Here is a 25,656-nt window from a genome sequence, read left to right as displayed (position 1 = left end):
GTAGATACTGTCACAAAGGAAAAAAAAAACTCAAACCCAATAAATTCACACAAACGTAGTAAGCATTTGCAAGCAAACTTGCGTGGACCTCACACTTGGGCAAAAGAACTCAAGGAGTTTTAGAGTATTTAAAGCACCCCAGCAGATTGCAAACTAAAGCAAGCGTGAAACAGATTGCCGGGTTGTTGTTCCCGCAATTGTCCCCTTCAGCTATCATAAAGCGCTTTGTTTAATGGCTATAAAAATCAAAAACAAGCTGTCCTGATGAAGATGTCCAGAAGACTTACGAACTAAAAGCTATTAGCTCTTTGAAGCAAGTTTAGTTCGCTAAGGAGAACGTGCAATTTGGCAACGTGACACCTACTGAAGTCAACAGTAGCTTCAAGAAATAAAATCCCAAGCAGCGCCGTGAAAACAGAGCTGCCTCTGAGTGCGACGACATCAGAGACGGGAAAAGCAATGCTGACGGAGACGTTATTGCCTTCCTTTTCTGATCTGCCAAGACAGCTGCCTCTCAGCATAACAGCGGCCAGTCCAGGCAAAATTAAAGGTCCATCTCACCTAGCATCCCATGATTCAGGAAGCAAAGGCCTAGGGAAGAGGTATCTTTTTTCTTACACTGGTCCTGGTATAACAAAAGTCACGTTACAAAACAAATACATCAAAAACTCAAGAACCTTGCTCCTTAACCAGGAAGTCACTCTTTCCCCCACAGCAAACGCTGTGCCTGTCTAACATGTGCGTGGACATATCCCACACTATTCGTTTAGCTTGTCAAACCTCTAATTGACAGGCATTTATCATGCTGTAAAGGAGAAGTTGTGGTATTTCCCTTGCCAAGACGTGGAGTATGTCACTAGAAATCAGCCACAGTTAACGTTAAGATATCCCTGAGCTTGGCCCATCCTCTTCGCTAACGATTTGCTGAGATTTAAAATAACAAACCTGAATACTCTTTTAAGCAAAGCTTTGGTTTCCAGATCACGCGCTTAGTAGGACAACATGGAATATTGTTAACCGCTTATCTCTGAAGAGGATCTTAAAGCCATACCGTTTGACAGGCTCACAATAAAAACACATCAAAAAGTGTGTACTGGAATGCACCGTGGGCATTTAGGACTGATGTAACTTCAGTTTTAAAATGAGAACTCGGAGAACTTTGATTTGCATGGAATTTTTTTTTCCTGCTGCCACTATCAGTAGAAAAACTCCTTTCAAGAATTACAAGTCAAAGCGATTGCAGTACAAGTGTTGAAACAAAGCCTGAAGGTTTTGGTGCAACTAGACGCTAATGGTACCTGACAATAAACAAAGTGCACACTACGTGGTGGAGAGGGAAAAAAAAAGGCGGGGGGAAGAAGAACAAGAAAAAAGAAAGCAAAGAGGAAGGAGGACAACTGAGGTTGCCCATCTCATAGGGCACAGGGACTGCAGGTGTAGATCCAGGAGCAACCACTGCAGAAAAGTAGTGTTTCATGTCCATGACTCTTTAAATTCATACGCACAGAGTAACGGGTAATCTGGAATGCACACTGTGCTACTGATGTGAGAAAAACAAGCATGGGAATTGAGGAAAACCATATGCTTGTCTTGCAGTAGTGGAGGCTCTCATGCAAAAGAAAAATAATCATTCAGGTTACTGGGTTAATTGACTAATATAAGCTACGCCGTGTTTTCTGACACGACAAGCTTGACCGTTTTATTCACAGTAATAAACCAGTCACTGGTTTCTGTGCAACTACCCTGTTACCATAAATCTAAACCATTGCCCCCAATGGAGCCTGTTTTATGAGCACAGGCCTCCGACACTTTTTGGCATTGGGCTCCAGTGTCTCCAGGCATGGAAGGACGCTGATTTTTCTAGAGGAAAGCCACACACTTTGGATTTCATTCGCCACTTATAAAGCACAGCTTTGGAAAGCTATCTGTAACTTATAATGAAGAAAAGTTTTTACAGGAGTATTTCATTTGAATTTTCAAAAAAATGGAAACTCAAGGAGGGGGGGAAAAAAAAAGGGTATACTAATTAAACAAAGGGCATTTATAAGCTTTCATTTTAACAAGGAGTAAAAGTGAAGCAACCAGGATCCCACAAGACAGGAAGTAACCTATTTCCAGCAGACAGGATATATGAATGCCCCAGTACAAAACACCAGCAAGATATCACCAGGAACATCTCGTCCCATTATCCCAGGTCAAGGAAGGCGAATGAGAGAGGTAAAAGAGAGATAATAGTCTTATTAATGGCTTTTACCAGAAAAATCTGTAGATCTAATCCTTCAAAGTATGCTGAAATTCAGCTCCTTCAAGACCTACAACTTGTTGTTTTTAGAAGGAGAGCTATGCTGTGCATTCGGAAGAGGTAACAACTTTGAGCGGTTTTAGAGGAACTTTGGCGGCAGAGATTTCTGCAGACCATGCCACACGTTATTTCATTTTGATCAAACAAGGCTGATTAATGACCATCCTCTGAGGATTTCCAATTGCAGCCTTTGAGGTTCCCATGCATTTGGCATGGCGCTGCAAAGCGCTAAAGCTCAGGCCAACTTCCTTCTGAACTGACTTTCTCCAGCTGTATTTCTCTACCACCACAAAACGCTGAGCTCCGCTCTGTTACCAATAAGCAGTACTAGCAGGCACGTTCTCAGTGCTGTCCACAGCCAATACTAAAAGCTAGGATACTCCAAAATAAGCCGTGTGTTTTGAACCACTACCCTGCCTGCCTGGCAAAGATAAACTGGTCCAATGGGTCAAAACCCAAAGACCTCCCAAACGACACTGGGTCTTAACAGAAGAAGAAAAGACGACCTCCAGTGTCTTGGAGAAAGGGAAAAAGTAAAAACGATACGGAGATTTGTATTCTATTACTGAATATATTCGGGCGGGGGGAACAAAAAGAGAGATTTGAGGACAGAATAGACTATTTGGTATTTTCTGCATCAAGCAGAACCATGTAGTTCTCCCATGGAGAGCGCTGAAGACGCTGTACGCTAAACCGGCGACCAGTTGTCTCCTTCTTCCAGACCAATTTGCTTAATGCCATCAGTTCTGCAAAATGCTCGAGTGACTCAGTCCTCTTACACAGACTCCCAAAGGCTCAGCGCACTACATCAAACACTCAATCTAATCAAATGCCAAAAGATCTCCCTGCTCGCACCGAGGATACGTCAACAAAGGATAATAAAATTCTCGTGGACTGGTTTATTAACTGCAACTTCGCAACGCACTAGCTGGAGTCGCAGCGATTTCGCTGCGGCCAGGGGACGGACAGCGCTCCCGTCCCCCCAAAACCGTGGGCTGAAATCCCCGTGGTTGCAATGGTAGCTGGGCATGCCAATGCTAGGCTGCATTGCTATGGAGCCGGCATGGACAAGCGGTCAAGAAGCAGCTGGGCATTAATATGAAGTAAAATACAACCTGGTGCGAGAGCCTTTGCTTTACATGATAGTTATTTGGTGACCTTGGGGGAAGGGGGAGAAATCAACGGAGTTACCTACAAACTAAAAAAGGGGCTATCAATAAATGCACAAACATCTAAGAGGAAAATATTCCACAAGGATGAGCCACACTGTTTCCGAAATAAGTGAATTAAAGCATTTAGCTACAATTATATTAAATCCCATGTAAGTCAACAAACAAACAATTTTGTATGACACTTCCATCATCACTGAAAATTAAGTTTTTAAGCCCCTAGAGCAGTGCACATATTAACGTTAGCTAATTAGTTTTGTAACTGACTTTGCAGGCTATGTGGAAAAAGAGAGAAGGAGGGAATTAATGTTCAAATGCTTCTCAACAGGCATTTCCACACTTCAAAACTGTAACAAACCAGAAAGCAAAGCTGCTGGGAACTTGCCTCATGCTGAAATGACAGAACATATTTAATCCAGGGCTGATTAAGATAAGTAACTTATTTATCATAATCATGCCCAGTAGGAGGGCACAGAAAACTGACCTTTAATAAGAATACTCAGATATCATTTGTAAAAAGAAAAAAAAAAAAAGGAGGGGAAAAAAGTGTTCAGTCCACGTCCAGTGTCTGCGCAGACTAGAAAATATATCAATACCAGATAATGACACAATAACGAAGCACACCTTTGATTGACTAGAGCTCTTTTAGCATAATTACACAACACTTTCTCACTGATTTCTCCAAATAGCTAAATTAGACACCTGGGCCACTGATTCCTATTGTCACAGAGAAAGACCTAGCAGTCTGAAATTGCAACAGCTCTAATACACCCAGTTAAGGCTGACCTCTCAGCGCTAGCCTATCACATCATTGTCCAAAATAGTGCACACTGGTTCTCTTGGTAATAAAAATAGCTCCAGCTTCTTTCTTAATTCTCTGCTGTAGCTCTGCCCTTCAAACTTACGTGGCAACACCCCAAAAGATCACGTAAGAAGAGCTTCGTTGGGTGCCGAAGCTGCGCATGAGATTGCCAGGCTGATTTGGGGTACGCAACACAGACCACCTACAGGCAGAAACGGTCAGCTGGAACAGGCCATCTGCAAGTTCAACCAGAAGTGAGCTCAGCTAGGCACAGAACTGACAGCAGCATACTCAAGCAAAAAATGGACCATCAGTTCCCCCTAAGCTGGAATCTCTTGTCAACTTCAATCTTTTCGGCTGTTTTTTCTCTTTGGGGCATCTAATACTTCTACTATGATTTCCCCGAGTTGGTGACCAGAGCCAAACGGATCATTGCAGAGAGCACTCGCTGTCTGTATTTTGGAAAAAACCTACAGACCACTATAAGTTGGTTCCATTCATAGATTTCAAATCCAGGGATAGTGGAAAAAAGCTGCAATTATTTGATCTGACCTCCTGTACGGTACAAGCCGCAGACTTTCATCACGTGATTTCTACAAACACGTTACTTGGATTGAAATAAAAAGACTCTTCCAAAAACATTCAAATTCTAGTATGAGATCCATCTTTCTAAAACAAACTGTTGTCATTGCTACACTTGCCATTAAGAATAGAAGGGAAAAAAAAGCCTTTCTTTAATTTTTCATCCTCAGTCCCAGACACCGGGTGTTATGCCTTCGGCAGATTATTTACAAGACCTCTATACTGTCAAGAATCTTCTCTGATTCTTTTTCCACAGACATTTTTTCACATTATCAAATCTCCATGTGTTTTCCCTTGGATAAAATGAGTAACTTGTGATGCTTTAGCCTGTCCCTTATCTTCCGGATCACAAATCCATCTTGCAGCATTTCTCTGAATCATCTGCCGCATCCAGAACATTGCTGAGACCAGGGTGAACGCAGTGTTCCTATAACCATCCTACTACGTTACACGTGACACTAAGCCAATGCTCTTATTTATTACTTCACTTATAGATCCAGGAATTGGGAATTAACATACAGCTCTTATATCCCTATAGCCACCATCTTTTCAGTCTATTTTCCAGGAAGCATATGCTGGGAAGTAAACCTGCCTTAAATGTTTTATATCACACACAGGCTTACATTTGACACCGCAGTGACACAACTGAGAGTACTGACCACCTAATCTAGACCTCTGTGGAAGTCATCTGCTTGTGATGCTTCTCATGCCTCCAAATTGGTGCTTCATCTACAAACTACACCAGCAGGTGGTTAGTATTTTCTTCTCAACTGACAGCTGCTGAATGCTATTGCAAAACGGTCCAGAAACACCCAAACTACTGCCTGCTGGGAGCTTGAGGAATACAGCAGAGAAGTTCTGTGCCAGCTTATCTGGTTTCTCATATTGCCCCCGAGCAGCTGTGTCTGCCCACTGTCAGACACGGGCTAATGAACTGGACAGATTTGTAGCCTGACCTTTCATGTTCCAGCACAGGGCCAATATCAGATCCTTCCAAAACACCGCTGGAAACCTCCACGCTGTGATGAAGATCCTGATTTACAGTTACAGCTTTAAGACATTCCAATTCTGAATCCTTTTATTTAACAAAGGATACCCTAAATCAGAGTCTTAAAGACAAGACACGAGATGAATGAAACACTAACAGGTGAGAGCTGGAAGGGGAAGGAAAGAGGCAGGGCAATAAATAATACGCAGTAAAAATTCCTTTGGAAATTCTTTACCGTAACAATGAATACAGAAAGCCACCGGCCTAAACGGTATTCGGTGTTCACAGGCAGGTGGGGATTGGCGGAGCTAAACGGCAAAGAGATGTTAAAGCAAAGGGAGCCAGCGGAGACAAAAGTGCTGCTACGTTCTGAGTACGCTTGTGAGGGAAAAAGATGTTTAGTAACGAGCTGAAGGAGGACGAGGATTATACCTGCAGTAAATCAATACACAAAACCCATCCTGGATAAGTTTGGGCAGAGCAGACAGAGTAGAAAGGTTCAGTCCTGAAAAGTCTGGGCAAGAAAGGAGGCAAGATATAGACAATTTTATGGATGTTAAAGGTTGAATTCAGCTCTAGACACCTACAGTTATGTGCTTGGTGTTGGCACTCCCAACACAGCAAGTGGGATACGGAGAGCAACTCGGCTCACCCGGACATAGACAGTTACATGGGGTCAGCCAAATCGCTGCCCACACTCCACTCGCTGGTAATATGAATGGGATCTATTTCTTTGGCAGAAGTGGAAGAGCAGGAAGCCAGTTGAGGGTGAAGAGACTCGAATTTGGATGCTAAGACAGAATATGAGGACAAAAAATTCAAAACAGCAGATGGGTATGTTAAATTTATGATGCCAGTCTTGTGCTTTGTGCATTATTCTCTTACTGCCTTGATACGTCTTAACGTGTCATTTTCCAGAGACAAGATGGAAAGATTTCCTATTCCTATTTCCTAACGTCATTCACTTCATCCTAAGCCTCCTATAAACACTGCCTTTCTATCTCCATTTTCCTCTTTAAGATGTCGACAGATATTTGAACATGGTGCTCACTGGAGAGAGAATAAACACAATTTACTATCCCTGCCCAATACGACACAAATTGTTCTCATTTTTACTTCAGGTCGAGGTTCGTACCCTGTAAGGCCCGCGCTTTTGCTCAGTGCCGCAAACTCATTTTGCTGGAACTATGCATTTGCTACACTGTGCTTGCACACCCAGAAGACACCTTTTGGCCCTAAGGCTGAGGAACATCAGCACTGACTGTACAGGCAGCTGGTCAGAGAGAATTAGCTATAGGAAGAAAGAAAACGTAAGGAAGATCTTTTAATCGTCACATATCTTACAAGATCCAGAGGGAGATGCTCAATTTGAGGACCACTGCTTTCTCACTAGGGAGTAATACAAGTTAATTTAGTTCCAACCACATGATGCTACCATAAATTTTCCCTACCCCGTTCCACTCACCGGATAGGCTAAGCACAGCTGTACAACTTCTCCCAGCACGTTTTCCAAGCCTTACTGCCTGAACAATTCTGACTACTAGACCTTCCACCCAAGGCTCCTGTAAGGGTAATGGAAAAAAAACAAAGAACTGCCACTTCCAAAGGAAGGAGGAAAGGAAAATCTAAAAGTCACATGCTTCAAAACCATCCTTAAAACAGCAGAGGGCGAATCTTGTGGACACGTGAAAATCTGCAGTGTAGCAAATTGCTATTAATCATTATTTTAGCTAATAACGCTTAAACAGAGCCCTGACAGGGTTTATTGAGAGCCTGCATAAAAAACTTTGGAAGGTATAAAAAACATTTTAAATACTACCAAAAAGTCAAAGACTTTCTGTCTCTGGAGACGGTCTCTGTTAATACAAGATATCTAATAAATGGCACGGCAAAGATTTAAAACAGTTTCCTCAGATTTTACAACTACTTCTAACAAAAGAATGGAACAGCACAGACCTACGAACTACAAGATAGATTTATGGTGTTTTACACTGAAACAAAGTTCTAGTAAATTTTGATATAATAAGACAGCCTACATAATGAGGAACAAAATCCCTCATTTCATTAATGTATTCCCTGTGCATTTTCCAAATATGAACTGCACATAATACACCATATATACAGTTTACAGATGATCTGCTAGAAATGAGCGTTCTACTTTCACGTGAGCACTTTGTTACTACTTAAAGAGTAAGATTTTAGGAAAAAACATGACTTCATTAAGAGGGCTTTGCTTGATATAACGAAGGAGTAGGACAAGTAATAGTGAAAGACAGGAATCTTCCAGAAGACTATTGTGATGAACTGTCTCTCAATTAGCTACACCTGTAAACTGAGTTTAAAAAGAGCAAAACGGATTAATACCTACTGACCTCTTAACTCCAATTAATTTCTTAAAAAATGCAGCGGACTCAAAGTAACTTCATCCGCAAAGATATTTTTCATTTAAGCCAATGCTAAAACATTTTCTACCATGCTCTGGAGCATAGTTTTATTTCTCCATCTATATTTTTTGTATTTTCCTAGATAACAATTTACCCCGGGGGCCAGCAGGGAAGTATGCTGACTCCAGCTTACCTTCTTGACAGGAAAGCGAGAAGGAAAAAAACAGCCATCCTAGTCCAAATTTATCTACCTTCTGAGAATACGCAAAACCTCAAAGACTTAAATGACTTCGAAGACCTCGGGCTATCTATTGGGAACGGGCATACTTCACGCTGCAAGCCCTTAACGGATGATACCCGGTCTCAGATGGCGGGTACAGGCACCTACATTTAGGAATTACGCATGGACTCACTTGACTAAAGCCCGGCTACTCTCATTTTACGCATGAGAAAACAGATTGCACAAGACAACTCCTGCAAAATAATCACGTTCACGGTCTAGCCTAACCTCTGCCACATTTGTACATCGTCCAGGGCTCTGCCTTCCTTGGTTTAAGCGCCTCCCGTAGCGCGAAAGACCCAAGCATGTGGGCCGGTCTACCTTGCTGCACACATGACTTGCTCTTCTCCAGACACAGCTCTACTACGCATTTATGCTTAAAAATTAGCAATAAGGACCGCCGAGGGCTCAGCAGGCCACAGGACTGGCACGTTAGCCAGGTACATATATACGAAAGGTAACACGCAACTAGAGCGCTTTAATTAAAAAATGGGCAAAAGGGTGGTAAAAAAATCACCAAACGCATCAAGGATAAACAAGGAAGAAATCATACTTTGGGGGGTTTACAGCACTTTTTTATACGCTACGACAAAAACAAGGTTAGGAGCTGGTATGGTCCATGGCTAAGTGAAAAGGAGAAAGCTCTGGCACTACAGTTGCCTTATTCAGAAGTACACTATAGTTTTCCAAATCCTGCGTGGCTTCACCCACCTTTTTCTTATGCTCCCATGTTCCTGAAAGGAGAAAACAAAATCCCCCCCAAAACAACAAAAAACCCCCAACCCTCAAACAGCTAATACAAGCTTTCAATTTAAATTAGGGATAGTTTATTTTCAAAAGATTAAAGCAGTAGCTAACGTAGTTTAGAGCTGCAGCACAGAAACGTCATCTTTCCAAACAGATCAAAAGAATCACCTGATCTACAGTGGTTTCGTATTTAAATAGTCTGGAACCTGAGTCCTGGCAACACAGACATTCACCCCTGCTTTTTGTGCTTCATGGAAACTGCAGCATCAGGATCCTAAAGCAGCATCATTTCTCATCAAAACAGTAATCAAAAGTACATTATTATAAATCCCTAAACAGAAGCATTTATAGATTAGTGCAGCTAATCCTTAACTGAAGGTTAATACTATGCATATGTGAACAAATACATAAAAGAGAAAACTACAAAAAAGCCATTTAAGAGATAGCATTCAATTTGTCATTTCAACCTCTCTTCGTCGTGATGCCCAGCAACTTTGTTTAATCTTCCAAACCACAGCTGCCACCAGGAGCAAAGACAGGAAACAACTGTAAAGGAAAAAAAAAAAAAAAAAAAGTTCTTATTGTCCTTGTTCGTAACATATCAGCAGCTGAAAACTCTAGCAAATCCAAAACTAGACTGAAAGTTCTTATAATACTTAGCAGTACTTGGATGGAAGATAATACGGCTGTGCAAAACGTTTTGCACAGTTCAGCGCTCGTGACACCTGGCGAGGAAAGATGTACATCTATTTTCAGAGAAAACTGTAGTTCCAAAGCTTCCTATTTGACCTCTTCATACAACACTAGGACATTTCACTAGGAAATCAGAACAGTAAGGCGGAAAGATGCAATCAAGTTGGGAAAAAAACCAACAAAAAAATCAAAACAGTACTGACTATCTTTGGCTACGTTTAAAGTGAGAGGATAACTCGAAAAAGAAAAGCCTTAAAGAGGCAGAGAAAATAAATATTTGTCTTTTCCAAATTTCAAAAATAAACTAAAATGCTCAGCAGTTGCATTCAACTGGCTGCTGCAAAACTACAGGCACGTCTTGATTTCCCTAAACCCACACTGTTGGTTTGTTGTTTTTTTTTTTTTTAATTTAAAGAGAGAAAGGATGAATATATTTATCAACTTTTAGGGAAAACAGATTTAACAAAGAGCCATAATAATAATAATAAAAAAGCTGACTTTATTGACATTTATGATCTTATCAGGCAGAATAACAGCAACTTCAAGGCTCAGTTCATACTGGACTGATACAAAATAAGAAAGTTTTTTTTTTAAAACTAGCATTTATCTTGCAGCTGAAATCTAGAATTGCACCAAGGGGATGCGTGAGTGTGCAAGATCTGCAGCACCAACGCGAGCCCGTGGTGTCCAGCACGGTCCTGCAGAGTCATGGGGTCTGATCTGCTGGAACATCTCCCCCAACTCCATTGGCATCCCTAGCCCGATGTGGGAACCACCTTTGCTCCTCACAGTTTTTCCTAAGACCACAATTTTTGTTTCTGTACAACGGTACCGCAGAAAGCCTCTCTTCTGAAGTACCACCCTGAAGCACTACCCTGAGGTAGGAGCAAACGTCTACAAACCTCCTTCTTCATGCTCTAGCATATACCTAAAGACAGTACTTAAAGGAAGATTAAGAAATAAGTCGTCTGTTCTTGTTAAAGTGCGCTATTTAAGCCAACCACTGTGCGCTGTACGTTTGAAGTGGGATTTCTTTTGAATAGAAAAACAGCGTGCCTCTTTCCCTCCCTTAAAGTGCTCTTTTATTCCCTCCAGCACTGACGGCACAAAGCTCCAAGCATGGCATTGCATCTCCCACTTAAAAGGGCAAAACCACACATTTAAGCCTCCTCCCAGGTCGCCGTTCCAGGGCTCCTAATGGAGATCCACGGCCACGTGGAAAAACGACTACGGTGCAGGAATAACTGCAACTGCTCAATACTCCCTGCCTTCAAAAACAAGCTCAGACCTCCCTTAAGACATCGTTCCTTTTCTCAGATCACCAAACCTCCTTATGCTATCAAATAATTCTGTGGTTTCCCCCATGCCCTCCAGACATGCTCATCCGAACATCTGCAAACCCTGGTGACTGCTTCTTCTTGGACACAAGGTCTACAGTGGTGGACCTAAGGACCATGATTTCTGATGACCACAGGTTTCTTGCCCCACTGTTGTCCCCCTCTTTTCATAAATGCCGTGCCATCTGTCTAATATGAGGGGTAAGGGAGTGCACATTTTCTCCTTTGAGCAGAACATCGGGGAGTCCTACCCTATGGGAGTCCTACTCTGCAATGGCAAATTCTTTAGCACAGAGTAGTGCAAAGACTTGGTAACATGGTGATTAATCATTAAAAAAGGACAGACAGCAAGAGCCTTCTCCTGAGAGGGAAAAGAAAGAGGGAGCAGACCTTTTAAGATAAGCAAACAATATGAGCAATTCAAATCATGCCAGGGAACCTCCCAGGGCACTGGGAGAGGGTTTTCTATACCGTTAAAATGGCAAAACGCTCCCTAGCCTGCTTTTGGGCTATGCCTATGAGCGCCTTCCCGACTGATGGCTGGGCACAGCCTGGGATTTGGCACAGGGGAGGATCCACTTTGCATGGGATCTTTCTGCTTTGGATGCCGAGAGCGTTTATTAGCATAGGCACGGACTGCTCACGAGGGCCCCAAAACAGTCCTTCGCGCGATTAATTTACTACCGCAGATGTAGCCAAAGAGGCTGACACCACTCCTCGGAAATCTTCTAAGTAATTGTTCCTGATTATATGTCATTTCCTACAGCTTATATATTACGAAAACTGCATGGGATCAGGCCCTGAACACTTAAGGGGCAGTCAGTAGGTAACACGTGACTATATTTTTCTGACATATACGCGTACAGAAATACGTCTTACTATCCTATACCAGACGATATTATGAACAATTCAGATAAGCACTTCTGACAGTCACCATGTATTCCTTTTTGGGAGGTACAGGATTACCACTGAGTTTTGCGGTAAAAAACCAATCTGCCCCCTGCCTCTTCGTGAGTACAGCATATACCTTAAGTCTTTACTTATTACTTAACACACACCCACAAGTGAAGACACAAGTCTAAACATACTAAAGCCCTATGAGGATGGCTCTCCTTAAGGAAAAAAGTGGCCTCAGTGAGTTGCGAGTATGGACTTCTTATTTCCCATTGATTTGAATGCAGTGCGTCCCTAGATTTTCACTTATTCTCTTGGAGAAGAAAGCTAGAGAGTGGAAAACTAAAAGGCTCATCTTTACCCTCACGTTACATTCCCTCCCGGAAATACATACTTGACAAGACTGTGTGCACCACAGTCCTTCACTGCTTCTTGCCTCACTTCTGGCACCAAAGCCAAGACTTTCTGCAGGAAGCCTAGAGGTGAATTAGCAATTAAAGGCCAATAAGTAACCTTCTGAAAACACTCAATACCTTCTGTTTTGGAGGAACAACATCATACATCGTTGTACTGTCACAAGGAGGCAGCAAATACCCACAAAAGCTATAAAGCCACTAAGGAAATACATTTCCCCCCTTCCACTACCTCCCCTTGGCAAGACTCTGGGAGGAACCAAACGCAGCGTCTGCTAGACGCGCTGCAGGGCATCATCTGCCAGAAGAGCCCCAGGGCTCCCAAGACCTATCTCTTGGGTTTACTCCACCTAAACCATCCTAAAATAAGTTAAAAGGTCTCTCCTTGTGTCCGTTACTTGAAACTAGCTTTTGTCCTCCCTTCCTCGGAGAAAGCAATCGCGTAAATGTAGAAGCGCTGGACGGAAACGCCTTCTCGGAGTGACTGCTGTGTCGGACACTGCTTCCGAGTGAAAGCCTACCGGCTGCGGCGTCCTAGCCGAACGCTGTGCCCTGCTGCCTCTTAAAGGCCTCTCTCTACCAGCTAGGAGCGCACATCTGTTTCAGAATGACTTTAAAAATAAACCCTCGCTGCAGGACTTGTTTTGTCTTCTTCTGCTTCTGCTCCAAAACTGTTTGTCTGCCGAGTCTCCTTCACCCCTGAAATCCCCTACTTGTGCAAGTCCTCTCTCTACAACGCCTCCCATCTCAACACTTTTGTTAACTTTTCTCCTCGTCTATTCCTCCTGAAGAAGAGGTGGAAGGGAGAAAAATGTTCTTATGCTGAGCAGTCTGTATGCACGTCCTGCAAAAGTCACGTAATAGGTGAACCAACGCTTTCAGTAGCCATACCTGAACCATCAACTCTTTGATTTCCATTTTCCCCAAGGCCAGCGACAAGCCCAGTCACTCTAAGTGGCTGAATTTTTCCCACCCACAGAAAGGAAACCACAAAACTGAGACCAGAAACCAGACTAAAAGGCAAAGGAGCAATCTAGAGTCATTTAAGGCCCCCAGAGGTTTTTTTTTGACCTTATTCCCCATGCACGCAGCATGGGGAATAAACAGGAAGAGTTAGAGATCTGTGTGCGGTCACAGGTCCATGATCTCATTGCAGTGACAGAGACATGGTGGGATAGTTCACATGACTGGGATGCTGTCATGGATGGCTATGTGCTTTTTAGGAAAGACAGGCCAGGAAGGCGAGGTGGTGGAGTTGCTCTTTATGTGAGGGAGCAACTAGAATGTATGGAGCTCTGCCTCGGGGTGGATGAAGAGCAAGTTGAGAGCCTATGGGTAAGGATTAAAGGGCAGGGTAACGTGGGTGACACTGTTGTGGGGGTCTACTACAGGCCACCCGACCAGGAGGAAGTCATCGATGAGGCCTTCTACAGACAGCTGGAAGTAGCCTCACGATCACAGGCCCTGGTTCTCCTGGGAGACTTCAACCACCCTGACATCTGTTGGCAAGACAGCACAGCTAGGCACAAACAGTCAAAGAGGTTCCTGCAAAGCATTGATGATAATTTCTTGACTCAGGTGGTGGAGACGCCAACGAGGAGAGGTGCAATGCTAGACCTTGTACTAACGAACAAAGAAGGTCTAATTGGAGAGGTGAAGGTTGGGGGCAGCCTTGGCTGCAGTGACCATGAGATGGTGGAGTTCAGGATCCTATGAGGAGGGAGCAGGGCAATGAGTAGGATTGCAACGCTGGACTTCAGGAGAGCTGACTTTGGCCTCTTCAGAGACCTACTTAGGGGAATCTCCTGGAGTAGGGCCCTAGAAGGAAGAGGGGTCCAAGAAAGCTGGTTAATATTCAAGCGTCACTTTCTCCAGGCTCAGGATCAGTGCATCCCTCTGAGGAAGAAGTCCAGCAAAGCGGGCAGGAGACCTGCATGGATGAGCAAGGAACTCCTGGCCAAACTCCAGCAGAAGAAGGAAGTGTACAGAATGTGGAAAAGGGGACAGGCCACTGGGGAGGAATACAGGGACGTTGTCAGAGCGTGCAGGGATGCGACAAGGAAGGCTAAGGCCCAGTTGGAATTAAATCTGGCAAGGGATGTCAAGGACAACAAGAAGGCCTTCTTCAAATACATCAATAGCAAAAGGAAGACTAGGGAAAACGTGGGCCCGCTGCTGAATGGGGCAGGTGCCCTGGTGACGAAGGATACAGAGAAGGCAGAGTTATTGAATGCTGCCTTTGTTTCAGTCTTCACTGCTAAGGCCAGTCCTGAGGAATTCCAGACCTTGGAGACAAGAGAGGAAGGCTGGAGAAAGGAAGACTCTCCCTTGGTGGAGGAGGATCGGGTTAGAGACCTTTTGTCCAAACTTGACATCCACAAATCCATGGGCCCCGATGGGATGCACCCACGAGTGCTGAGGGAGCTGGCGGATGTTATCGCTAGGCCACTCTCCATCATCTTGGAAAGGTCCTGGAGATCAGGAGAGGTGCCTGAGGACTGGAAGAAAGCCAATGTCACGCCAGTCTTCAAAAAGGGCAAGAAGGAGGAACCAGGGAACTACAGGCCTGTCAGCCTCACCTCCATCCCTGGAAAGGTGATGGAACAGCTCCTCCTGAAGGTCCTCACTAAGCATCTGGAGGACAAGAAGGTGATCAGGCGTAGTCAGCATGGATTCACCAAAGGGAAATCATGCTTGACCAATCTGATAGCCTTCTATGACGGAATGACTGGCTGGGTAGATGAGGGCAGAGCAGTGGATGTTGTCTACCTGGTCTTCAGCAAGGCTTTTGACACTGTCTCCCATCACATCCTCGTAGGCAAACTCAGGAAGTGTGGGCTAGATGAGTGGACGGTGAGGTGGATTGAGAACTGGCTGGATGGCCGAGCTCAGAGGGTTGTGGTGAATGGCGCAGAGTCAAGTCGGAGGCCTGTGGCTAGTGGTGTCCCCCAGGGGTCAGTCCTGGGTCCAGTCTTGTTCAATATATTCATCGATGACCTGGAGGAAGGGACAGAGTGCACCCTCAGCAAGTTTGCTGATGATACTAAACTGGGGGGAGAGGCTGACACACCAGAAGGCTGTGCTGCCATTCCGAGGGACGTGGACAGGCTGGAGAGGTGGGCGGAGAGGAAGCTCCTGAAGTTTCACAAAGGCAAGTGCAAGGTCCTGCACCTAGGCAGGAATAATCCCATGCACCAGTACAGGCTGGCGGTTGACCTGTTGGAAAGTAGCTCTGCCGAGAAGGACCTGGGAGTCCTGGTGGACAACAAGTTAAACATGAGCCAGCAGTGTGCCCTTGTGGCCAAGAAGGCCAATGGTCTCCTGGGGTGCATTAGGCAGAGTGTTGTCAGCAGGTGGAGGGAGGTGATCCTGCCCCTCTCCTCAGCCCTGGGGAGGCCTCCCCTGGAGTACTGTGTCCAGTTCTGGGCTCCCCAGTACAAGAGAGACATGGCACTCCTGGAGAGAGTCCAGCGGAGGGCTACCAAGATGATTAGAGGGCTGGAGCATCTCTCCTATGAAGAAAGACTGCAAGAGCTGGGCCTGTTCAGCCTGGAGAAGAGAAGATTGAGAGGGGATCTCATCAACGTGTACAAGTATCTGAAGGGGGAGTGTCAAGAGGAGGAGGCCAGCCTCTTCTCCATGGTGCCCAGCAACAGGACAAGAGGCAACGGGCGGCAGAAACTGAACCACAGGAAGTTCCATCTGAACCTGAGAAAAAACTTCTTCACTGTGAGGGTGACAGAGTACCGGAAGAGGTTGCCCAGAGAGGTAGTGGAGTCTCCTTCCCTGGAGATATTCAAAACCCGTCTGGATGTGATCCTGGGCAATATGCTCTAGGTGACCCTGCTTGAGCAGGGAGGTTGGACGAGATGATCTCCAGAGGTCCCTTCCAACCTAAACAATTCTGTGATTCTGTGACTCTTCGTTTGGGTTAGGTTCCACCAAATGTAGCTTTAGTTGGCCTACAGAAGTTGTAAAGATCTCCTAAGCAGCACAAACACAGCAGCTCTAGGGAAACTATGCATTGACAATTTATAGTAGAGGTTTTTTTGCTATTTAATATTGTATTAATTTTTAACTATTCATTACATTTTCCAAGTACGAAAAAAGAGCAACGTGGTTTTAAGTAATTGCTCCTCAGCTGACCTCAACAAATGCATTAGTCATTTGTTGATATTGCCTACATTTCTCTTTATACTCCGGGAATGGAGCCCCCCAGTACAAAAATCTGAACTTGAACATGCCATCTGCTTTCATATTGAACTCTAAGCAACTTTTTGCCGAAGAAAGGAGTTTTTTTCCACTTCAGGTATCCATAACAAGTAGATATAACAAGTAGAGTTGCATTTTCAAATGGCTGGAAAACTTCATCAGCACTTTGATATGATGCATTCTCACGATGAGAGAAGAAAATCCATCTGGCATATTAGGGCCCAATTATTAAACTCTCCTACAATGTTTATCAACATTAGAATTGCCAGTAAAAAACGACAGTTTTAAATGCCAAGATATACAGCGGCTTCAATACTAATATGCCTTAACGTAAATGTCATTTAATAATTTCAGAGAGCACTACAGTGATTACTAGAAACACATACCAAATTATTTTGATGAATTGGAAGCTATTTAAGTATCCAAAAGCAACTTTTAATATGCTGGGGAGTTATAGGTCACATTTTTAACCGCTCAACGCATTTTACCTCCAAATAGTTGGAGCAAATACGTGATGCTGAAGCAGCTGCCTGTATAATGATGCCAGGCAAAATCAGACTGATTGAATGTCTCTTTTACTACTCTGGGTACTGGGTTTGCACTGCTGAGATTTGCCAAACTGCTATCTGCAGCCAACGGCAAAGAAACAGACCTGATCTACAGATTAATGACCTTACTTTTCCGCTGAAGACGGCACCAAGGTTTAACAAGCCACAACCCGCTTAATTTGGGGCAAGTTTCACCTACTCCTTTCAGTAGCACAATCAATCTCAAGCTCTGCGACTTTGTGGCAGCCTCCAAAATCATGGATCATTTTAACTAAAGGTTTGAGCGCTTCTGGGGAAAGAGGTATTCATATATTTGCTTGATTTTTTGGGGAGTTAAAAAGCTCCCCAAGGTTTATATTTGCAAGGCCTTCTGTGCTATCAGAAAGGGCATACACAGAACAGAAGAAAAAGACATGCTGTCATCTCGCAAGTCTGGAAGCTGGAGCTTCAAGAAAGCACATCAAAAATCATAGGACATAAGATAAAACTGGAATGGAAAACAATGTTTCCCTGACTCCTGTTTTGAAGGTTTTTCTCTCCTACTACGTGAGAACAAGCTAGCATGAAGGCAAGGACCTGTGCCCAGGTTATAGCGACTAGACTTCCCATAGCCGAACTATGGAACTGGGGACAAAGCACCGAGGTGGCCAAGCAGACTCCTCCCATTCTCAGTTCTCCTCCTCTCCACAAACCTCTGGACTAGATTGGTCTTCTCCACTCATCTCATGGGAAATATCCTAGGGAAATACAGTTAGTGGAGCCTGGAGAGCTATGTGGCTCACCCAAAAGTGGACACCTACGTCTACTAACTGAGCTGCTCTCTAGAGCCCATCAACTCTACTTGCTCAAATAACAGCTTAGACAACGTGCAAATAGAAACCTCAATTAAGATGTCAAAACTGTAAACTAAATCCCACTTAATCAGCAGGTTTAAAACCCAAAGTGCTTATATCACACCCAGAATCGCTATATTGCCACAGGAGAACGTGGAGGCCAAAAGTGTTAACAGGCACCAATAATGATGAAACTAATTAATGAAGGAGAGATCAGATGGCCCCCTGCTCTGATCAGTGTGATCATTACGGAGGACTAACTACAGAGGCAGGAGAGAACATGAAAAAGAAAGTCACGGAAGCTGAACTATGAATTTTCTTCATGTTGTTAGAAATAATGCTCAGATCTTTCCAAGCTCTTCCTTTTTCTCAAAAAAAGGAAAAAAAAAAAAGAAAAAAAAAAGCAATTCAGAGTGGATTTTAAAGGCACTATTTATTAATAGCATTTTTGCTCAAGAGAGAAATTATTAAATAACAGTGAATATCTACACTGTGATCAGATCTGAATTATTGAAACAGGTCATTCCCACTTACTGAAAACACTGCGCAAATGTTTATGGCTAGAAAAACCAACATACAGCATGTTAAACCATCTGCTTGACTTGTGCAATGACAAATGCAGCTCCCTCTAAAGTTTTCCTGAGGAATAAGCCCAATTATTCATATCAAAATACACAATTTTGTATTCAGATCTCAGTACAGGCCATAAACATTCATTTAATACTGTGCCACCATGAAAAGACAAAAATCCTCCTTTGCAGGTTTTTTTCCATTTGTGAAAAAGACCCATTTCTCTAGCAATCACTGCATGACTATGATGAGAACAGAGACAGTGTTGAACACCCCTAGAAGGAGGTTTCAAGGATAGATATGAAAGAAGAGATGCAGCAGTCAAGAAATGAGGTGTGCTGTACGTGTGAAGAAACGCAGCAGCAATGCAACAGAAAACATGCAAGATCTATAGGAAATTAATGCAACAAAACTCAATGTGAGGTCTTATGGCAGGGGAAGATTATTATATTTCACCAAACCTCAGAGTGCTTTGATTATCCCTGCTCACGCTCTTGTGGCCACAAGCACCAAGATGTATGCGTCCAAGTGGATTGCCCAACGTCACTTGTGTCCCACACGGAGGACAAGGGACGATGGCTGTCAGGTCCTCGCCACATGTTCTGACTTTCTCTCCACTGGAGACAGCAAATCTGATTTATAGGTCTTGTATACCCTGTAGGGCCCAGCAGCTTCTCTGGCAGGACCCTTTGGCCTTACAGTTTTGCTCACCTCACCCTTCTATCTTTTAGGCAAGTTGGCTGATGAATGCCTCCGTTTCCTTGTTTGGAGTTTCTTGGCGCTGCTACCCTAACAGGAAAAGGATTGGCACCTTTAACGTGCTCTAATTTTGTTGCCGTCCTCCTGGTTTTCTCTCCTGCTGACAAGCTGGTTGTGCTACCGGAGCACCCTCTGGGCCTGATGGGACCAGCTCGTTTCCCAACTACTTTGCAGTCGTCTGTGTCACCAGTTAAAACACAAGCCGCTTTTCCAATTCTTGTTCTGCTGTTTCTTCTGGAGCTTACACATGCTTCTCCATCCCTACTTCATTCAAACCAACCTTAATATTTCTATCAATCACAAATCTCTATAGAACGGGCCAACAAAGCAGGGAAGCACAGAAGAAACATAGATGCACGTTTTTTAAAAAAAAAGGAAGAAAAAGGATTAACGGTCAGTAATATGGGTTTAGAAGCCACAAATATTTTTCACAGTATTTTCTCTATGTGAAACACTTGGTACGCTGGTGAGAAATACACATTATAGACACATGTGATGGCACAAATAGATTTTTGGAAGACAGGAAAGCACAGACACTAATAGCAATGTTTACTAGAGACTGTCAAAATAGCTCAAACTTTATCTGCTGAAAGAAAACAGCAAGATCTGTAAAATAAAGAGCCACGTTATGAAAAACAGAGTGGAGGAAACGGAAAAAACACAGGTTGCTTGCAATTCATGTAGCTTTACAAAGGCTAACAATGGTTACAATATCATTCCTCCTGTCGCTCCAATTATAAAGCGGTATTAATGATCCCGTAATTTTTTCATTTTTACTCAACCTTTATCCACTGACACTTTCTTGGCTTTAAAAAAAAAACAAGTTAACATGTGGCAAAATAAAATAATGGTAACGCACAGCCACACACCTCACTTAAACAACCCCCCTGACTCCAGAAGGAGTTCCCAGAGTTTTCCAGCTCCTCTCCAGTGCCCTTTGGAAGGACTTATTTTACCTAAATCACCACAAACATCAGCACAGAAAATGAGAAAAAAGCCCTATAGCTCCTATTTTCCTACATGGTTTCCCCATAGATGGAAAAACGTTACCTGTTGGCAGCACAAAAAGGAGCTATGAAAAACGACGCTTGCAGAATGCCAAGTCATACTAAACAGTCATTTTCCAGAACAAAAGTAAGTCTATTTTTGTGCCCGTTGCACTCAAAGAATTGATACGCATCTCAGTTTTCAAGTTAGAGGTGGCCTATATTTCAAATGTGGTCTTTCCAACTGTCTTTAGGCTTTGCAGAAAGCCTTTCCACTGCCTCTGCTCACTGGGCAAATTTTCAGCCAAATCTTATCTCATTAATGTCACAGGAGGCTATCAGATATTATTTATTCCTACTCAAACCTTGGATGCAACCGCAATTACGAAATGTACCCTAGAGCATTAAAAATACAAGCGTTGCAACAGTTATCCGTACAAACAGGGGAGATGAACCATGCTGCTCTAAGATACTGGCTATTTAGCATCTCTCAGCACCTGTAAAATAAAACATCGTGAGCAGAACTTAGCAGTAGTTATAGTTCTAGAAACAAAGAATTTTTCATGCATTATAAATGCTGGATGGAAAAACACCGATAAACTGCCTTCTTTCACAAAGAGGTATGTTCTTACTGCTCTGGCCTGTCAAGAAGACATTAGTTTAGTAACGTTGCAATGTTACTTTTCCTTGAGATTTATGCGATAACACAGAGACAGGGACGGAATCTGTTGACTGTCTTCAATTTATATAACTTTTTGACGTGTATTTTCAACTGCATATGCTCACTAAAGCAGAAGATATGTGCATTAAATGCATTAAACACTGGTTCTATTCTAATAACAGAATGGGAGGAATTGCTGGTATTGAAGAGTTTCAAACTCTCATACGCAGATAATCTGCGCCTGTACAGAACAAATGGTAGCCTGGAAAGTACTGATTAATTAGGTGTCATATGGAGCTCAGCTCAGCAAAAACAGCTATTACAAAGCAGCCAAAGAACCAATGACTTCCCTACTATAGTTACAATTAATTACCCTGCAACAAAGATATTTGGGATAAGACCTTGACCGCACTTGATACAACAGTACTAACTCTTAAGGCTGATCCTGGAGTAAACATTTATTCCCTATCAATGCAAGCAAGGTGCTGGGTCGAGCCTGGTGCTCACCTGGAACTGTATTAAAGCATGATCCATGCTGCAAAAACTACATCCTAAAACAATTTTGTTATAAAGCAATTGTCTGAAAGATCCATCTGCAGCTCCTTCATTTAATTATATTTAGCACGGAACTTCAAGCAAGCTATTATTCCTTTTGCCCATTTTAAAATGGGCATAATATTGCCTGCTTTAAAATAGACTGTAAGATCTGGAGTAAACATACATGTATAACCATCCCGTAGGAGTTCTCCTTATGGATCAAATATTGTTTTTTATTTGTAGAGTATTAACAGTTCCTAAAAGAGAGACCGACACATCAGATTATGAAACCTTAAAGAGATTGCCTACTGTGCTTTGGGAGACTTTTCAGCTCTTTGTCAGGGATATACTTTTTTGGAGAAGGGAAGAGGAAACAACCTTAATATTAAAATTGCCTCTGTTGGTTCCGCTCCTACGGAATCAGCAATTGGCTTCACGCTGAGAAATGACCTTTACCAAGCAGTTCATGAATGGGAGAAAGGTATTTGGTTTCAACTGTGTTGAAACGCACACTTGTATTTAACTTCACGTATTTTCAGCAGTTCAGTTTAAATCACAGGTGCTACCTATAGAGTCTTAAATTAGTCCACGCTTAACTTGTTGCAAAACCAGCTTCCTTAATTTATGATTTATACCTGACAATGGGTGAACGCCTGCAATTCCTCTAGTCATAATTCATTTGGATGACATGGTAACTCAACAGACTGCTTCTATACCATCTTTCAAATAACTTCTCAATTTCAGAAAGCCTCCCCACCGCCGCCCCCTTCCTCTAACCTCCCTTTCTCTGCATGCACGGGACAAACGTATCTGCAAAGATGTGCAGACAGCTTCCCTAATAGGATTCCTAACAAAAATACTTCAAACAGAGTAGGGATTTCCATGTGCTAGGCTGTTGTGCAAACAAGATGTTTAATTTTTTATGAAACAACAAATCACTACATTGAAAAACAAAGATCTTTCCTAAAGAAGAAACATTTAGCTGTCTTAAATGAAAAGTACCTGAAAAATGTCACAAAGAACTGTACCAGGTCCATAAAGTTGCTGTGTTGTGAGAATGCAATCTGCAAAAGAAAAGCAAATGCTTTCTATTACTTACTGTAAAGCAAGTTTAGATTTAAAATGCATTGTTGCTGGAATCCAAAAACTATAATGAAATATGTCTTTACTTAAGTCAATTAGCATTTTTAACACTGTTTTGAAAAAGCACTGATATAGTCTGAGAGAAAAGAACGTAAACTACAACTTCAGATTACTTTTGAAATCATATATCCCCCCCCCGAAAAGAGCCTAGAACAAGCAACACCTCTCTCTTCCAGCACTGTTCCAAGAATAGGTCTTCAGAAAAAAAAAATCCTAAGAATACGTTAATGAATTTGGAGAAAAAAAAAAAAAAGTAGTTCAAAGAGAATGTGAACACACAAGTTTCCAAGAGCTAAAGTAGAACATTTTAAATTACGGTATACAATCCAAAGTACACTATTAAAAAATTAAAAATGCATGCTCCTATTCAAGTAACATTCTTACATCAAAATCTCCTTGAATAAGTCACTTACACCAAGAGCAGCAAAAAGGCATGAAATACAGAAGATAATAGACACTGTAAAAACAGCTATGGCATTCATCTTAACTCACTTTCCTGCAATCCACTCAAACTGCACAGAAAAGGGAAAAACAACCGAATATTTTGGACAAAAAACAGAGGGAAGAAGCGAACAGGAAATTGGGAGGTGGTTAGAGGCAAAAGGAAAGATTAGGGAGCCTGGTTAAAAATAACAAAGCAGAGGCGAGGCAAGCCAACAGAAAAGCGACTTCTGCAATATTAGGAATCAAAAGTTCTTTCCAGGTACCTCCTATTTCCTCTGACTATCAATCTCAGTACCAAAACAGGAAATTAACTCTTTCATGAAGTATCTCAACTTATTTCAAACCTAAACTGAAATCTGCACGTTGGGTGCAAAAGCTTTTCGCGTATATTAAATTCGCTGAAGGCATCGCCTGCATTTCTCTCAATAAACCGCACGCTACAGTATCATTAACCTAGTTGAAAATCTCTCCTTCCGGTTGCCATATTGCAAAAATCGTGAGTCTATGCAAAATGAGCTAGTGCTTGGATTTCGGTTGTCCAACAATACCTTCCATAATCATGTTTGCTTTAAATATACATTGTATCCTGCTACAGAAGGAGGCCAAAATCATTTTCTTATATTGAAATGCTCTTAAGTTGAAAGCTCCTTTAGAGCACACAATAGACTACCACTGTTTTGCTGGAAAGCTCACTTGAAACCTGCAGACCATATGCTTGCCATCTCTCCAGCCTACTGCCTACAAAGGACAAGAAGGTGCACAGTTTCTTGCTGAATTGTTCCATATAAAGCACTTCTCTGCAGCTTTCCAATCAGAAAAAGGGAGCAAGCAAGATTTCACTTCATATTGTAAAACTTGGTGGATGGTAACTGAGGTAGGGGAGGTAGATTTATATTTGCATAATTACTGGGGCATTTCTTTAAGGTAAAGATTTTAGAATGCCATATCCTAAAATACAAGCCCGTAACATTTCCACTATATAGAAATACAGTCTGAGAATATCTACGATGATGGCAGACTATGAGAAAAATGCATTTCCACACAAAAGACCATGTTATGCATCAACAGCATATATTTAAATATCCTTTCATAGAAAAAGAAACTTAAAACCACCCAGAAACCAGAAACAGGTATGTTCTCCAAAGAGGATCATCAAGACCAGTTTTTGTGACCGAAAGTGAAACCTGCTTCACGTAAAATAAAATGTAAAGAAGAAACAAGTACCTGCTAGTTTTAAAACAGGATAGATCCACAAAAACCTAAAATGCTTATGTGTGATTCAAATAAAATGATGTTACATAGTGAGACTGGGAACACATCTCTAAACTGTTACCAAAAAGGACCTGCCTTCTCCCTTTTTTTTTTTTTTTTTTGGATAACACAAGTATAGGAAACAAATACAATGAAGGAGGAAAAGTTGGAGATATTACATGCTGAAATACCAGAAATGCCTTATCGGAAGTTCTTTTGTCCATCTGTTGGAGCTCTTACCTTGCAGAGAAACTGAGGAATCTCTATCTCAAACACATAGAAAGACTAAGTTGGTTTTTGCAATTTACTTCTCACAAGCTGAAAACACCTCATGCTATTAAACTTGACCAATCTGTGTCACAGGCAATTTAGCATCATAATTGTTAATGGTTTGCTTACTTAAAGCTTAATTACCTCTAATATAATCTATTCCTAGGATTTAATTAATTCAGCTACATAGAAAGTTTGGTTAGAAATCGCAGTAAAAAGCAGACTGTTCATTTCAAATACAGGCAAAAAAACATGGCAGAAGTTTCTGACAGGGTATTGGATTTTCAGTTAAGTTTAAACCACAGAAGAAAACTCACATATGCATGCTAAAAAAACTAACCAAAGGAATAAGCAATGTAACTGCAGGAATAGCCAGTGCATCTCTTTTAGGGACTTCTCCGAGCCTGCTCCAGGTACCAAGCAGAACTTCATCGCAGCTACAAAACTGTAATTGCTACCTGCACAACACACTTGTCCTTCAAAGAAGTTTTCTTCTAGATTCTTTGAAATAACGCAGCGTTGTTAAATAATTAAGATGAAAAAAGAGCAGATGATTAATTAGGTTATTTTGAGAGAATATTGTCAAGCTTGTGTTTGTCTGATCTGAGAAGATAGCTGAAAAATCGCACATGAGCCTATCAAGCTTTTCAAATGCCACATCATTGGAAATGTCAAGCAAATTTGGCTGGATATATGGACTGATAAAAAAAAAATATTAAGAGTTTAACTTTATCATTGGATTAGCATAAATATTGGGGCAAGAAGAAAGCGTGGCTGCCCTACAAAGCGAAAACTACACTGGTTTTGAAATCATTACATGCTCCTTTCAAAACAGCTTAAGCAAAGCGTAA

The 25,656-nt window shown here is 42.3% G+C and overlaps 1 protein-coding gene across 3 annotated transcripts in view; it reads right to left on the bottom strand.

The window, feature by feature from the left end:
* The window catches only part of ATRN (attractin), a 148,302-nt gene that overhangs the window by 18,074 nt on the left and 104,572 nt on the right, over nt 1-25,656 (bottom strand). For 2 of the 3 annotated variants that reach the window (XM_068943817.1, XM_068943819.1), the window contains exons 25-26: nt 22,700-22,761; nt 9,722-9,800 (exon numbers count right to left, since the gene is read on the bottom strand). In XM_068943817.1, the coding sequence (XP_068799918.1) occupies nt 9,722-9,800; nt 22,700-22,761 (141 nt within the window). Of the gene's footprint in view, nt 1-9,721; nt 9,801-18,592; nt 20,997-22,699; nt 22,762-25,656 lie in introns of those variants that run through there. The other variant, XM_068943818.1, reaches the window with a different exon arrangement.

Source organism: Struthio camelus, chromosome 4 (genome assembly GCF_040807025.1).
Source record: "Struthio camelus isolate bStrCam1 chromosome 4, bStrCam1.hap1, whole genome shotgun sequence".
NCBI classification, from domain to species: Eukaryota; Metazoa; Chordata; class Aves; order Struthioniformes; family Struthionidae; genus Struthio; species Struthio camelus.
This window is presented reverse-complemented; position numbering and strand designations above follow the sequence as displayed.